The sequence below is a fragment of the Macadamia integrifolia genome, unplaced genomic scaffold (genome assembly GCF_013358625.1).
Source record: "Macadamia integrifolia cultivar HAES 741 unplaced genomic scaffold, SCU_Mint_v3 scaffold1423, whole genome shotgun sequence".
Taxonomy (NCBI): domain Eukaryota; kingdom Viridiplantae; phylum Streptophyta; class Magnoliopsida; order Proteales; family Proteaceae; genus Macadamia; species Macadamia integrifolia.
Window position 1 is genome coordinate 5,347 of NW_024868198.1, and position 16,262 is coordinate 21,608.

Sequence of the window (16,262 nt, forward strand, 5' to 3'; positions counted from 1 at the left end):
GATTTGGGTTGATATGACGTATTCTGTTTTTGTATCTGTGACACTGCTGGAAAGCTCGTCTTCTGCACTGCCATCAACCACTTTTGGATGGGACGAAATTTTCGAAGATGGACATCCAGCTCACACTCTTTTGAGATGATTTGGAATGCCATCTATTGTTATGTTATTTCTAAGCTCTGTATGCTTCCTTATAAGCCTATAAGGGATTTCCCAAGGAACAAGCTCACTTTTGTCTTTTGGAATCTCCTCCTTTCCATTTTGTAGCCCCTCCCCCCAATAGTGGGCGTGTTTCCCCCCTTTTTTTCTGTATTTTTGATTTCTTTCCCCTAGGGGCCTTGTATATTCCCCCCTTTCTTCCTTGATAATGAATTTATTATTCGCCCAAAAAAAAAAAAAAAAAACTCCTTTTAGAGTTGATGTGTGATTGGTTTTGCATATTGCCAAGGTTTTTACTTGTACAGTTAAGGTTATTTGCATCTATCCATATTTTTTCTCATTTTTTGAATTAGTTCATTGTGTTTGTTCTAACTATTGTTTGTCTGTTTCACAGAATAGTTCAGAAGATTTATTTTGTAAGAATGTAGTCCAAAGTGAGTCTGGTTCACAGAATAGTCCAGAAGGTTTATTGTCTAAGAATGTATTCCAAGGTGAGTCAAATTCCCTTGCGGTCAAAGATGAGCAGGCCTTTCATTCACAAAATGGTAATTAAATTGATTATGATCAGTGAGTCAGTCATTTTTTTTTTTTTTAAGTTGCTCCTTAGATCTATAAGTATTCTTTACGTGGTACCCAAGAGTCTGATATGTGATGCTAATTCTATTACTTTTTGTTAGGTATCCAAGCATCTGAGGGGGACCCTTTAAGATGCTATCCTTCATCCTATTCAGGGCCTTCAGATGCCAGGCCTGGGATGGAGTCAGAACTCATTTTTGAGTCACCAGGAAATTTTTGTCTCGCATTCGATCATGGGAAACTAGAAACTCCGCTTCAGATCGATTCTCCTGGACATAACTGCTCTTTGAGTCCTGCAGACTGGTTACAGGTGCCATTTTCAGAATGTGAAACCTACTCTAGGGAGAGGATTGGAGGTTCTTTGAATGCTCTGGCACATAGCAGCATTAAATTTTCTGCAGGCGATGGTAACCACATTCCTGATTGTAAGCACCATGTGAATCTTTCTCCCATGTCGACTGAATTTTAGAACGAGTTTAATTATTTAGTGTGTTCACTGCTAAAGAAGGATATGATTTGATGCTTGAGCTGGATGGGCCAACTTATTTCTTTTGCAATTTGCAGGTACTTCACATCTCATGATGGTGGACAAGTTGGGTTTGAACTTCTCAGAGTTTAGTTCTAATAGCATAACGGAATTTGGAGAACCAGAAAGAAATCTAGGTACATTTCCTGTGGAGGTCTCCTTCTTGGACAACATATCTTTGCCAATTGAACTTCATACTGAACTCAACAGCAGTCAGGTTTCTAACAAAATAAGTCAAGTTAGTTATCATTGTACGAATACACCCTTGTGTACAGACTCAAGGACTGGTGTTAATAATGTTGCTACTTTAGCTGATACCTCAAGGCAATTCAGACCTGATTCTCTTAATCTTCCATTTATATTGAGCACTGGAAAGAAGACAAGTCACATAAAGAATGAACCAGAGGAGCACAGGCTTCCAATCCTTAATATGTGCCAAAGTAGTGAGGTAAATTCGGGAACACAGGAAGTGGCAACCAATGTTTCTGTTTCAACAGTACCATTGATGGATTTGGCTGGTATAAATAGCTGCCATGTTAAATGTGAAGTTAGCACGTATTCTTTGCCAGTTGTTGGGCATCCTTCTTCTAATGCTAATAATGGAGCATTTTTGGAGAATTCTTCAAGGCAATCCCTGCCTCATATTCAGCCATTCATTTCAAGTAAGAAGAAAGAGGTTCATGTAAAGGATGAAAAGGATGATGAGGTACCAGTATCTAAGACCATGGGCCATTCGGCAGGAGTAACTGATGTTGCTGCTAGTGGATATCATCCTTCCCCAGTTAGTATAGATTCTGCCACTAGAATTGACAGTGGACCTTTTTTTGGTGATGCCCCAATGGAATTGTTTGTTTCTGGCAGTCCATTGTTATTTTCAAATAAGAATCAAACAGTATGCATAAAGGAAGAAAGAAATGCTAAAGCACTTTTATCTGGGATCTCGAGTTGTCATTCTCTAAAACTCAGCAGCGTAGCTATTCATAATTATACCCCTGGGCGCAGGATGCATCTCGATGATGATGATGATGGTGACGAAGACGCTGATATATGCATACTTGAAGACATCAGTGCCCCTGTATGTCCACTTCCATCAACAGTGCATGGAAACTCCCTTCAAACTTCACAATGGTCAACCTATAATGACCCTCATAATCATACAGGAACTGGGAGCATGAGGCTGAAGGCAAATGATGAAAGATTAACTTTTCAGGTTGCATTGCAGGTGATGATCTCTGTAAACTTTAATTGTTGTTGCTTGCAAGTTGCAACTGCAGTTACGGGGATATGCACATAAAGTATAATGTAATAGCTGTTCCTATGACATGGACAGAAATCCTTTTTCTGCATTCTGTTTTTTATGTCTAGAGTCATATTTTCTATAGAAATACTAAATTTCTTGTTTAGAATTAAAAAATAACTATTACTCGTTCATTGTTTGTAGAAATACCTAGACTATTGTGTACATTTATGCTTGTTGGATATGATGCTACCAAGGTATCTGGAAGATGAAGGTGCAAAAAAACATCACAGAGCTCTGTGGCGCAATGGTTGAGTTGCACTATTGCAAAATGTTGGTCACAGGTTCAAAATTTGGAAACAGCCTCTCCTGAGAAGCAGGGGGAAAGGCTGCATATATTTGCCCCTCCCAGACCCTACAGTAGCGGGAGCATCGTGCACTGGGTTGCTCTTTTAGAGCTCTGTTAGGCAACTTATGTCATTAATCTTACAACCTGAAATTTTTGTCAAAGTGCTTTAAATTGCCTGCACTTAATAAGTCATAAGTGTGTGAGATAATCATTTACATGAACATGGTTCAAGATGTAATTCTACTGCATTATAAGCTGACTTGGAAGATATTGTATTAGTTTTCAAAATTAAGTTGGGTTGGCAGGTGTTGTTAGAGTGACATTATATATTGTCTTTTATCTCACCTCTTTGTTGGAACTTTTTGATTGATATCATAAGTAAGATATGGGGGTATTAAAGAATTTTTCTCATCATATTCTAATGCAACAATACCTTAATATTGTCTTCCAGTAGAATGACTATAAGGGATTAGTAAGTTTCAGGCATTGTCACAACCTCTTGCTATGCTGATCAAACTGAAATTCTGAGTAAACCAGATGCCTTGGACTGTGCATAGTTCAATTCAATTGAATGACTAGTTACATTTATTATCTTTGTTTGGGTAAGAAAATTCAGTACAAGGAGATAAGAGATGTCATTTTTGTAAAGCTCTTAAGAAATTCTTGGTTCCTCCTTGAAATATTTCTCACTTCTGATTTTCATTTTTCCCTTGCCTATCAATTTTTTTTTTTTTTTTTTTTAATTTGTAGCTTTTCCGAAAGCAACTTGTTTCTATTGCATTTTAAGCAGTTGATAATGGATTTGAAATATTTGAGATGGCTGTCAAGGTACCTGTTTTCGATATTGGTGACTCCATGTGCGAAGTATTGATACCGTCTTCTGAGATATTAAGGGTACCCTAATCTTGGATGGTCTTGTATTCTTATTTCTTTTCAAATGTCACTCCATAAATCACTGTTGGAGTCTTGGTCGGGTTACAGATAATTTGTTTTGTTTTGGTTTTTAATAATTTTCTATGCTTTTTTTCTTTGTCGGATTTTTTTGTTTCTTAAATTCTTTTCACTAAATTAGAGTTGATTGAAGATTCCAGAATTACTTTGTTGCAGTGTGAGCAAAATTTTTTATTTTCTTTTATTTTTTTTTAATTTTAATTCAGAGACAAGCAGCGTATATCTAATTGGTATGTTCGGACTAAGTTTCAAATTAATTGCAGGATCTTGCTCAGCCAATGTCAGAAGCTAGCCCACCTGATGGTGTTTTGGCAGTTCCCCTCTTAAGGCATCAGGTTTGGTTTAATTTTTTCATTTTTTCCAACTTGAGTAACCTAAGTTCCTCTGAGGATTGATGCTCAAGTCTAAAAATGGGCGCAACCCAAAGGATTGACAATTGCATTTGAGACACAATTCATTGGGTCTGATCAAGAAATAAACCAAAAAATAATCCACTTGGGCTGTTGTAGGGCTGTGAACGGTTTGTAATTTCACCGAAATTACCAAAATATTTTGGTTTGGCAACAAACCGAAAAGAAATGACTGTTGGCATATAAGGTGCAATCTTTGAATTTCGGTGAAATTTTGCTGAAGTTACCAAAATTTCAGCAAAACGTTTTGGTATCTCCAATGTTGGCGAAATGGCCAAAAAAAGGAATTTTGAACCTTGGTTAGAAAAGGACTAGGTAATGGCCTTACGCTTGCTCTATTGTGGGGGGGGGGGGGTTGGTAAATATTACATTGTCCAGTAGGTAAACAGTTATGGCTGGTAAGCTTTATTGAAATTCTTTTAATCTTTTGGTTGGAGATTTTGAATGGACAATATGGACTCTGGGCCCTGTTCGTGTAAGAGTATTTGGGTAGATTAAATGGGATTTGTAATGGTATATGGGCTAGTCCTTGAGTTAATATATAAATGGACATATATATATTAATAATGTTATGAGTGAAAATTACCTATATATCCCTATCTAGATGGCTAAACAGATTTATTGGCAAGGTAAGACTCTTACCTGTAAGCTGCCCTTTCGTTAAATTGTATAAAAGTATTGCTCTTACCCTCCCCATTTAAGCTACATACTATCGTATCCGACCCTTACCCTCCAGATGTGAGGTTCAGGTGAGGGCCGTGAGGCGGGTAAACAGGTACCCATTGACTGCCCTAGGCAGTTGTGACTATTCAATCTAGTATAGATTATATGCTTACAAACAGCTAACTGGAATGGTCTCACTAGCTGTAATCATGGTTTAAAGTATCTCCAATATGATACGATATCCTCTGATACGTATCTTAAATTTAGCTGACCGATACAGCGAAACGGTGCTTTACTCCTTGGCTGTGATGATGATAACGGAATGGTTTCACTTGCATGGTATCCTTAAGATGGACCCTTTTGTCTTGTACTCTTGTACTCTATTATTTTTACATTGCTCTTCTATGGTTACCAGAATCATATATTTGATTATTTTCTCCTACTGTTTCTCAATTATTGCTCTATTTTCCCTGACCAAATTGTACTAAATTTTTGGGCAGAGAATTGCTTTGTCTTGGATGGTGCAAAAAGAGACAGCTAGCTTACACTGCTCTGGAGGAATCCTTGCTGATGATCAGGTTGATTTGTCCATTGCTTCTTATTCTTTCTTTCTTTCTTTCTTTCTTTCTTTTTTTTTTTTTTTTTTTTAAATAAGAATCTAGTAATGTAAATTGGTACCAAGTTTGACCATTTTGAGGGTACCTGTCAAAGAGACCGTGCTTGTCTTTATTCTTACGTAACCATTGTCTGGCAGGGATTGGGAAAAACAATATCCACGATTGCACTTATACTTAAGGAGAGATCTCCAGCCTCCAAATTTGGTTCTGTGCCTATGAAACAAGGGGATTCAGAAGCATTGAACTTGGACGAGGATGATGATGGGGGTCCTAAGCTTGATAGACTGAAGCAAGATGGAGAACCTGGTTGTGGTACAGTGAATAGGACAGTCAAGAGTGAGAATTCTTATGCGTTACTTAAGGGGAGGCCCTCTGCTGGAACACTGGTTGTATGTCCTACAAGTGTCCTTAGACAGTGGGCTGAGGAACTGCATAATAAAGTCACAACCAAAGGTAATCTTTCTATTCTAGTATACCATGGAACCAATAGAACAAAAGATCCTTATGAAGTGGCCAAGTATGATGTTGTGCTTACAACATATTCCATTGTAAGCATGGAGGTTCCAAAGCAGCCTCTTATGGATAAAGATGATGATGAGAAAGGAAATGAACCTCATGGTATGCCACATATGGGGCTGTCTAGTAGAAAGCGGAAATATCCTCCAAGTTCTGATAAAAGAGGTCCGAAGCATAAGAAAGGAGCTGATGGTGAATTTCTTGAATCTGTTTCTCGCCCTCTTGCAAGGGTTGGATGGTTTAGGGTAGTATTGGATGAAGCCCAGAGCATTAAGAATTACAGAACTCAAGTGGCAAGAGCTTGCTGGGGACTTCGAGCTAAAAGGAGGTGGTGCTTGTCAGGGACACCTATCCAGAATGCTGTTGATGATCTCTATAGTTACTTCAGATTCCTCAGATATGATCCATATGCTGTCTATAAATCATTTTGCTCAATGATAAAGGTACCAATCACTAAGCATCCAACAACTGGCTACAAGAAGCTACAAGCTGTCCTGAAAACAGTAATGTTGCGTCGCACAAAAGGTGACATTACAGATAGTGCTTTCTTTTTGCCTCTTGTACTGAATTATTTTTCAATGATGACAGAACTGGCCATCTGTATGAATTGGTATTTTAGTCACATAGATTTGTGGGCTCTGTGAAGGCATGTCATGTAAGCTGATGGGTTCTGTTTGTTAATTTGTTTTCTAGTACTGAACAGCTTATTAATTGTCCAAACTTGATTTTATTTGTTTATTGAACATGGCATGCTTCTATGCTTTTTTAACCAAGGTTCGAAAGTCGAAACCAAAAAGTTTTTGGGTTTCGACTAAAACCTGGCCGAAAGCCCGAAACCCTGCTTCGGTGGTTCGATTTGTTTGACCATTTCCGTGGTCAAAACAACCATATTTTAGTTCGAAACTTTAGGGGAACCCTGCTTGTTTCTGTGGTTGGAAATGGAATATGACTAGTTGAAATCATCCTCATTATCCCTGTCAGGCTGAGACTCAATGATGCAGTTGAGCGTTGGGTTTAAAATATCTTTTGATTTGATTCCTTCTTTGCTTTCCTTTTTTAGAGTTAGAATTTAGTTTGGTAGTATTCTTATTTGAGTGAGATTTATTTCTATTATAGATTAGATGCACTATTTGTTTCAGTTTCAAATAGGAAAGTAGGTTTGTTTTCAGTCTTTAAATAGATTTATTGTATCCAACTGAAGCATTGAACAGTATGAAATTGAAAGTATATTTTGGCCGAAACTGTCTGCTGTGAGCTACAAATCTCTTGTTCTCCCACAGTCCTATGCATGTCTGAAGCTGTCCTTACTGCTACATTTCTCGTCGATCGCATGCCTACTAAAATCCTTGGGTCCCAAAACCCCATTGCACTTTTGTCTCCTCAGTCTTCTGCTTTTTCTTTTCCTCCCCGAGTGTTTGGTTGAATTTTTTATGTCCATGTTAACAAATCCTCCCACACCAAACTCGATCCCAAGGCTCTCAAATGCATCTTCCTTGGGTATTCTACTGCCAAAGGCTACAAGTGTTATCACCTTTTCTCTTGTACGCGATTTCTACATCACCTTCCTTGAGTTTATGCCCTTCTTTGCTTCTCATCAGCATCCTCTTTAGGGGGAGAATGGGAGTGCAAGTGAAAAGGCTGTTGATACTATTCCATTTCTTACTTCTTTGCCTCTTACTCCTTTCTCTTTTGATATTGGGGAACATAAAGATGTGGATGATGTTGCCACTGTGGATATTGTTGATACTGGTGGGCCTTGTACATAGAAGGCACCTGATATTATGTACACAAGAAGGCCAAATTAGACCTGCCAAGAGTCCTCTTTAGACCCACATCCTGAGTTTCATCCTCCTTAGTTAGGTCACATTTCTTCTCCTTCTGAGTTCGACCTACCTATTGCTGTTCAAAAGGGTAAGAGAGCTTGTCCTAATCCTATAGCCCAATTTGTTTCCTATGATGCTCTCCCTCCTAAGGTGTTGCCTTTACTGCTCCTCTTTCTTCTGCTTCCATCCCTAAAACTTTTATTAAGTCTATGACAGACCCCAAGTGGAAGAAAGCCATGTCTGAGGAAATAATGGCCTTTGAGAAGAACGACACTTGGAAATTGGTTGATCTTCCCAAGGGAAGAGTTCCAATTGGATGTAGGTGGGTCTATACAATCAAGTGTCGATTAGATGGTGCTATTGAGAGGTATAAGGCAAGATTGGTGGCTAGGGTGTACTTAGGTCTATGGAACATAGTTATCAAGCACCTTGGCATCCAGGCGGTTTGCCTGGGGCCTAGGCTAGTGTCGCCTTATTGCACTTTGTCGCCTTATATTTTTTACCATTATTTATGTCAAATACCATTTCATTTACTTAAGTTATTATTCATAGTTAAGCAAATACCCCCTATTTGAATCCAATAAAAATATTTTAAAAATCAAATTCTAAAAGGATAAAAAGTTAACCCCCTGGTCCAAGAACAAAAACTGGATTTTTGATTGTAGGGCGATTTTCAACTTTCGAATGCTAAAGTTTGTCTTAATTCTGAAAATTTTACAAATCTTATCATAGTAGAACATTGCTAAAAACAGAAGTCTGGTAAAATAATCTTTTGTTTTGATGTCAATAAAATTATTTCCATTCAGGTGATTTAACAGCATTCGTACACTTTAAAATAAGTTTGACCAGAATATAACTTTGTCATAACAACTCAGATTTAAGTAATCTTAGACTTGTTGGAAAGCTAGTTTTTTGTTATACCTAATACAAAAAAGTCTCATCTAAAAATAAAATCATTTGACCAATGAAACTTATTATAGAAGAAGAGAAGAAGAGAATTTCTCTAAATGTCAACTAGTCATGTTGATTTTTTATGATGTGATGTGAGTGTGACTATGTTGATTTTTATGACTTGATGTTGTTTAATGTTGATTGGTTTTTTATGTCATAGAGTATATATTATAGCACACAAAATAACTTTAGAAATTAGGGGAAATACAAAATAACACATGGGTGATTTGATCGCCATGGCAACGCCATAGCGGGAAATTCACCGCCAAATCAATTAGCCACCCCTCCAGTGCCTTAGGTCGCCATGATGCCGTGACAACTATGTTATGGAATTGATTATTAGGAGACTTTTACTCCTGTGGCCAAGCACAACTCTATAAGAGTTCTTTTATCTGTGGCGGAAAACAGAAATTGGCCCTTATATCAGTTAGATGTGAAGAATGGCTTCCTCCATGGTTACTTAAAGGAGGAAGTGATGTAGCCCCCTCTTGGCTTCAAATTTCTGACAGCTGATGGTAAGGTTTGTCTCCTAAAGAAGGCTCTATATGGTCTCAAGCAATCACCAAAGCTTGATTTGAGAGGTTCAGGCAGGCCATTTTGAAGAACGGGTATTGCCAAAGTCAAGAAGATCACACATTATTTACCCAGAGAGGTAATGGTACCATCACAACGTTGATTGTCTATGTTGATGATATTGTAGTGATTGGACATGACAATTATGAGATAGCTAGGCTGAAAGCTTACTTGGCCAAATGATTTGAGATCAAAGACCTAAGGCGCTTGAAGTACTTCTTAGGGATTGAAGTGTTAAGGTCTAAAAAGGGAATCAATATTTGCCAAAGGAAATTTGTGTTAGATCTATTGAAGGAAACAGAGATGTTGGGGTGTAAACCGGTAAATTCTCCTATTGAGCAGAATCACAAGTTTGGAGAAGACTGTGGTTCCTCTCTTGTTGATGCAGCCATGCAGGAAAATACCGGAGACTAGTGGGGAAGCTGATATATCTATCTTTGACTTGCCCAAATATCATTGACATAGTGGGAGCAGTGAACCAATTTATGCATGCTCCCAAGAGTGGGCACTTAGATGTGGTGTACCGCATCCTCAGATACTTGAAGTCAAAATAATCACTTGAGGATAGAAGGTTATTCTGATGCTGATTGGGATCGATCCATCTCTAATAGAGGATCTACTTTTGGCTATTGCACATTTGTGGGTAGTAATTTGGTTACATGGCTATTGCCCTGTTGTAGCTAGATCTAGCGCACATGCAGAGTATAGGGGCAATGACTCATGGAGTTTGTGAACTCATTTGGTTGAGACGACTAGTTCTTGAGTTGGGATATGATGCTGATGGCCCTATGTGTCTTTACTGTGATAATAAAGCAGCCATAAGTATTGCTCATAATCCAGTATAACATGATATAACAAATCACATCGAAGTAGACTGGCACTTTATCAGAGAAAAAAATAAGGGGGAGTGTTGGAATGTATGTAATAGGGGCACTTTAGGAGCTGTCTTTATGTTAAGTTGTCCTAATTTGTATTTCCTTTTATTTCTCTTTCACCTCCCTTGGGGAGGAATATGTAATTCCGTATTAGTTGAAGCTAATATAGGTGAGATGAACTAAGAGCCCACTCACGATTTGCCCTCATCTCTCTCTTTCTCCGCTCATCTTCTCTCCTCCTCTCTTCCTCTCTTCTCTCTTTCTCCTGCATCTCTAATCTTAATCATCTCAACTTCCAACTGATTGAAGGGGCTAAACAGCTAAGAGCAGGTCTAAAATGACCATAGAAGTTGTGAGGAATGACATGCACGGTTTAGGCCTCGTACCAAGTATGACCTTGGATAGAGCCTATTTAAGAGCAAGGATTCATGTGGGCAACCCCATTTAGTTGATATTCTCCTGACTTGCTAGGTTGTGTCCTCTTTCCTCTTACTTTGCTACTTTCATTTTTTCATCTTTCACCGTTCATTTTTCATCTTTCATTTGTCATGTCCCATTGTTCATATGTTTGGATCCATGTAGCCGACCTCATTAAGTTGGGATAAGGCTCAATTTGTTGTTGTTGTTGTTGTCAAACATTGATTGGTAAGTTAACATCAATACCAATTCCAGTAATTACATTGATTACAAGTACTTAAGAAGCTACAAGTTCACCTCACTATTGTAGGCTGACTATATATCTGGGTTAGGCTCCAGCGCCACTACATCTTCTACTGCATTATCAATTCTTGATTTATCCTAAATCTTGCTTGTGTTGAAACTCGGGTTTAAGATAATAGGCTGTAAATGACATGAAGAACTTGTCAATGCTTATGAAGTTGTAAAAGGGAAGTAATATGACTTGCGTAGTATGAAAGAAAAACTCACCAGACTTTCGCAGTGGATGCATAAGTGACCTCTCCCAATGATTTTGCCTATCTAAATGTAGCTCCTACCAGGCTATCACCACATGGTTTCGCTGCTGGCATGTGGTTCTTCATCATCTCCACTACAGTATAGAAGTGTGGCAGGGTAGGTTTCTTCTCAGAGTCGACCATCCATAAGACCTTCAGGACTAGCTCAAGTAATAAAACGATCTTGTTCTGGCCATGCTAGAATTGGTCACTAGATATGGTCTGCTAGGCTGCTCTACCTCATAGAGAACCAAACTCCCTCCTACTGAACCAGTTTTCTGAAGGAAACATAGACTTGAGTCCAACCTTTGCCTTGAATCTCCTCAGGGCAATGTAGTATGTGACGAATTGAGTAGTGCTGAGCCTCACCAAATCCCACCACGCTTTCTGATCAACAATTGTGGTGCATGTCCATAGTTGTACACAAATGTGGTCACTTGTCTTGCTTGCTTGAACACACTTCGTACCAAGGACTTCTTTCCCATGTCCTTTTGGATGAGGTCAATATAGTGGGCTGCACATGGGATCCAAAATAGGCAGTACATGCTGTTTTCATCAGTCTCTCCCCCGCCTTGAAGTTATTGTCTGTCACCATTTGGACAATGTTTTTTATGCCCACATCCTTTAACAGCTTGTGTATATGTATATTTTGCATCCTTCTTTTCGTTGTATGCATCCACTGATGGAACACGGTCCTACGATTCTAGTATACCATGAAGTTGATGATGGATTGTCTAGTGGGTCTAGTTAAACCATCACGCATAACAGTGATGCTGTAGTCTAACCATGATCCATGAAGGGTTTCTATATAATTTAGCTCTTTTCTTTGCTAGGGCAAATGCACATTTATAAGCTCATAAGCACTGGGCCCCTTCACTGCGTTCCTAGCTTGGCCTAAAGTATTTAGCATATTTTGATAATAGGATCCCTCAGTAGCATGTGCTAGGATGTTGTTGTAAAAGAAACACTTCGATACAGAATCATCCACTTGCCCCTCCAATCAGATCACACATATTTCAGCTTTCTCTGTCTATTGCTCTGAGTTCTGAAAAGTGCAGGATCTTGCTCAAGTAGGTCAACCACATCCTCATCTACTAAGGGGTGGGGCTCCTCTAATACCCTGTGTTCTCCTGTAGGGCAGCTCTGTTTCTTCATACCCTATGCTAAAGATTCACTATTACCAACCTCTAGTGAAGCTGCTCTAGAGGAACCAATTCCTTTCCCCATATCTCTTAACCTACCTTGCTCCTGCATATGTGTAACTTGGCTTCCTGCCCTAGCAAGCCAAATCTGTCTCGCCTTTGCCTCTGTCTGTGTCTGCACATCAACATTAAATGTAATCATCATCACTATCAGAATCAGAGTTGTCCCTATCCCTGGCTGTCTCTCCAGTTCTGCCTCATCAAAATTTTCCTTTGCTTTCTGCTTGTCCGACCTTCTCTATATTCTTCCCTTCATGATGGTAACCATGGCTTTCTACACTTCACTAGGGACCTTAGAGCATTTGGCCGCATCCTTGTATCTTTGTGCTAGATGCCACTTTTGTCTAGTGGCCCCACCTCCCATGATCTTTTTCCCACAGTAGTTGTATTGTAATGGGTACACCATGCCTCCACGCTCTCCCCCATCTTCTTGAGCAGTCATGATGTAATTTTCCTACACTGTTGCAACAAAATGTGCCATATTATTAACTTTTCTCCATCAATTAAAAATCCTATGACAATGATAAAGAGAAAGAGAAAAAGAAAGAGAAGGGCGTACCTAGTGCACGAGGCTCCCACCATTGTGGGATCTAGGGAGGATCATAATGTACACGGCCTTACCCTTCAATCAACCACTATGTTCAAATGGAGCAACCTTACGATTGTGCCAAGGTCTGCTCTCTATGACGACAATAAAGCTATTTCCTAATTTTTATAAAATCTTCTATTAATATATTTTTGAGCAACCCAATGCAGGAGGCTCCTGCTACTGCAGGGTTTGGGAAGGGCAAATGTACGCAGCCTTACCTCTTGCTTCGCAAGGGAGGCTATTTCCAAGTTTCAAAACTGTGACCAACATGTTGCAATAGTGTAACTTGACTGTGCCACCACAGGCGTGCCCACTATAAATATAGTTTTAATTAAAACTAATTTTTAGAATTTTTAAAATAATAATACCCTGATTGACTAAATATAAGTGTGGAACAACACAGGAATCGCCATTTGAGTTGAAAAGGCAAAAACAATACGTTTAAAATTTTAATTATTTTTTTCAAACCAAAACAATATTTTTCCTTAATTTTTCATTATTATTTTTGAGTTTTATAATTTTTTTTTTATAATTTCTGAAAATAAAAAAATAATTTCCAGAAAGAAAGAAAAAAGCTACATTGCAGAGTTGTAGATCGTCCAACCCTGTTTGACGTGTATAAAATTGAGCTCCCGATGATTGTATATTAAGCCTTTTTTTTTGAATAATTTAAAAACAGAAACTTTTCTGACTCTGTGAAGTTGTAGATCGGGCTAAGATATCTAACATATAAACAATTGAAGCTCAACCACTAGAAACTGACCATATTGTTTGCAAAAAATTACTTTAGGGGAATGGGTATACCTCCTAATTTGAGTCTTCAACAAATGTCACTCAAATACAGAAAATTGTCTTTGTAGATGTGTTGTAGTAGTCACCAACAAGTTGTTCTACCAAGATTTGTAGGTGATTCGACCAAAGAACACAAAAATTGGGGTTTTCTGGCACCAAGGTCAAAATCTGTGAAAGCTAAATGGGTCAAATAGTGACCCATTTCGATCGGAACTTGGTTTTTATATAACATGAAAGTAACAATTGGTCGAGTTGAGACTGAAACCCGAAGTCGGATCAAGATTTCAAGTGAAACCAATAAGTTTCGACCGAAATATTGCATGTCTAGTAAGTTGAGAGTTGAGACCTATTTTGTTTCGACTTTTGTTGAACCCAAATTATTTTTCAAGATTTCAGTCGTTTTAACCAAAATCTTGAACATTGTCTTTAGCTGAATTATTGGCTGTTGTATTGTTTGTGACATTTGGAAGTTTGTGTTGTGGTGAGGAAAAATTATTTTCTATTCCCTGTTTGAGGTTCTGTTGTCATCTGATTCCTTGTGGGTTTTCTGATATCTAGAAAATTATCCAACTGTTTGGGAACAACTTAGTCAAGTGGGATATTGTTCCAAAAAGTGTTCCGGCTTGTTCAGTTTGCAGGGTACTGTGCCAAATGTGCATGTTCTATTGGCCAGTAACCCAATAAAATTATATTGTTGTTACATGTGAGACCTAAAAACAAAAAAAAGTTTATCCAACTTGAGTTGTAGCTGCAACAAGCCATCTTAAGGTTTTATATTTTGTTTATCTCTTGCCTTTTAGTTATAAATGTAAAACTATACATTGCTATCCAATCCACTTGTGCTATTATACCTCAGTAACAATTTTGTGTGACCTATTATAGTTTTTATTTTTGTTGAATCTATTTATATTTTTTTTTCCACCACCGATGGCTAATGCTGTTTTCGTTAATTATCATTATCACCAAGTATTTCATATACGCCTTTTGGAGAATTTCTATTGAGAACATTAAAGTGAGCACAACTTTACTTGGTCTCTTTCTCAGGTTTATCATTTTAAAAATTTTTCATGCTATCATTTTCTTATACTCTTAACCCTGCTATTCCAGATGATTATTCTACCAATGTTATGTTATCCAATTCTACTCATTTTGAATACAAGCGTTGTAGCAATTTGTGTGTTGATTCATCTGTTTTTTTTCTTCTAAGCTTACTAATTTAATTCTACCAGATATTGTAGATCTGCAAGTAGGCTATGTGCAGAAACTTGTTACACAGAATTGTGCTTAGCTGCTTATTCCTGGTAATTGTTTGTTTTAGGCACGTTTATTGATGGGCAACCAATTATTAACTTGCCTCCAAAATCAATCGAATTAAAGAAGGTGGATTTCTCCAAGGAGGAACGAGAATTTTACTCCAGACTTGAGGCTGATTCACGTGCACAATTTGAGGTAAGGGTTAGTGATTTGTAGTTCCTTTTCTATTGGATTTTGTTCTACCATGGCTTGTCATCTGCATTTTCTATAGTACAGCAGTTAATCATTTCCTGTCAATATGGAATACATGTTTTTCATATTTCTTTGTGGCATTGGGAATTTCAGGGCTTTAATGTTGTTTTATCTTATCAGGTTTATGCAGCTGCTGGGACCGTTAAACAGAATTATGTTAACATTTTGTTGATGCTCTTGCGTCTTCGTCAAGCTTGCGATCACCCTCTTCTTGTTAAGGGATATGATTCTAGTTCCATTTGGAGATCCTCTCTAGAGGTGGCAAAGAAACTTCCCAGGGATAAGCATATGGATCTTTTGAATTGTTTGGAAGCTTGTTTGGCAATTTGTGGCATCTGCAATGTATGTGGCTGCTCTTTCTTTCTTGCCCTTATGTATTCTCTCATACCTTTTATATTGCATACCTGTTCCATTGAATATATTGGTATTACTGATTTCATATGTGAGGATTCAACATTTATAAACTGACTCAACTTCATATATTCTTGTACTTAAATTTTCTGAAAAATTTTCATGTCGTTCCACCTGTATTACTTTTATGGTCTGTTCTTACCCCAAAAAAAAAGAAAAAGAAAAAAAAAATATTACTGTTATAGTCTGTCTTTTGCTTACAATTACATGACATAATGATAAATTGAATCATTGCAGGTGAAGGAACATATTTCCTGTCATCTGGTAACTTTAGGGTCAATTTGTCATATCCTATGGTCATTTGAATTTCCTGCAGGTTGTTTGTCCCTAGCTTCCTTAGGCTTGGTCGCTATTTACTACTGGATCGGCAATAAATAGGTTTCATCTCTTTTTCAAAGCCTATAATCCTAGGGGAGGAACCCCCAAACCACCGACATCTCCAATCATCTTCCTCTACTTGGATGTGCTATAAAAGACGGAGAAGAACAGAACTAAACGGATCAATTCCTTTGACCTGTCGTTTCGAGCTTCCAGTTCTTCTGGATTGCTAACGTAGTTCGATGACGCCGATGGAAGGAACCACTGG

At 38.1% G+C, this 16,262-nt stretch overlaps 1 protein-coding gene across 2 annotated transcripts in view; it reads left to right on the forward strand.

Annotated features, from left to right (window-relative positions):
- The first annotated feature begins 550 nt into the window (after window positions 1–550).
- The window catches only part of LOC122063693 (helicase-like transcription factor CHR28), a 64,565-nt gene continuing 48,853 nt past the window's right edge, over window positions 551–16,262 (forward strand). The window contains exons 1-8 of one of the 2 annotated variants that reach the window (XM_042627384.1): window positions 551–701; window positions 834–1,157; window positions 1,297–2,480; window positions 4,059–4,130; window positions 5,369–5,446; window positions 5,623–6,526; window positions 15,078–15,208; window positions 15,386–15,607. In XM_042627384.1, coding sequence (XP_042483318.1) covers window positions 911–1,157; window positions 1,297–2,480; window positions 4,059–4,130; window positions 5,369–5,446; window positions 5,623–6,526; window positions 15,078–15,208; window positions 15,386–15,607 — 2,838 coding nt within the window. In that variant the 5' untranslated portion in view covers window positions 551–701; window positions 834–910. The remainder of the gene's footprint in view (window positions 702–833; window positions 1,158–1,296; window positions 2,481–4,058; window positions 4,131–5,368; window positions 5,447–5,622; window positions 6,527–15,077; window positions 15,209–15,385; window positions 15,608–16,262) is intronic. The other variant, XM_042627385.1, reaches the window with a different exon arrangement.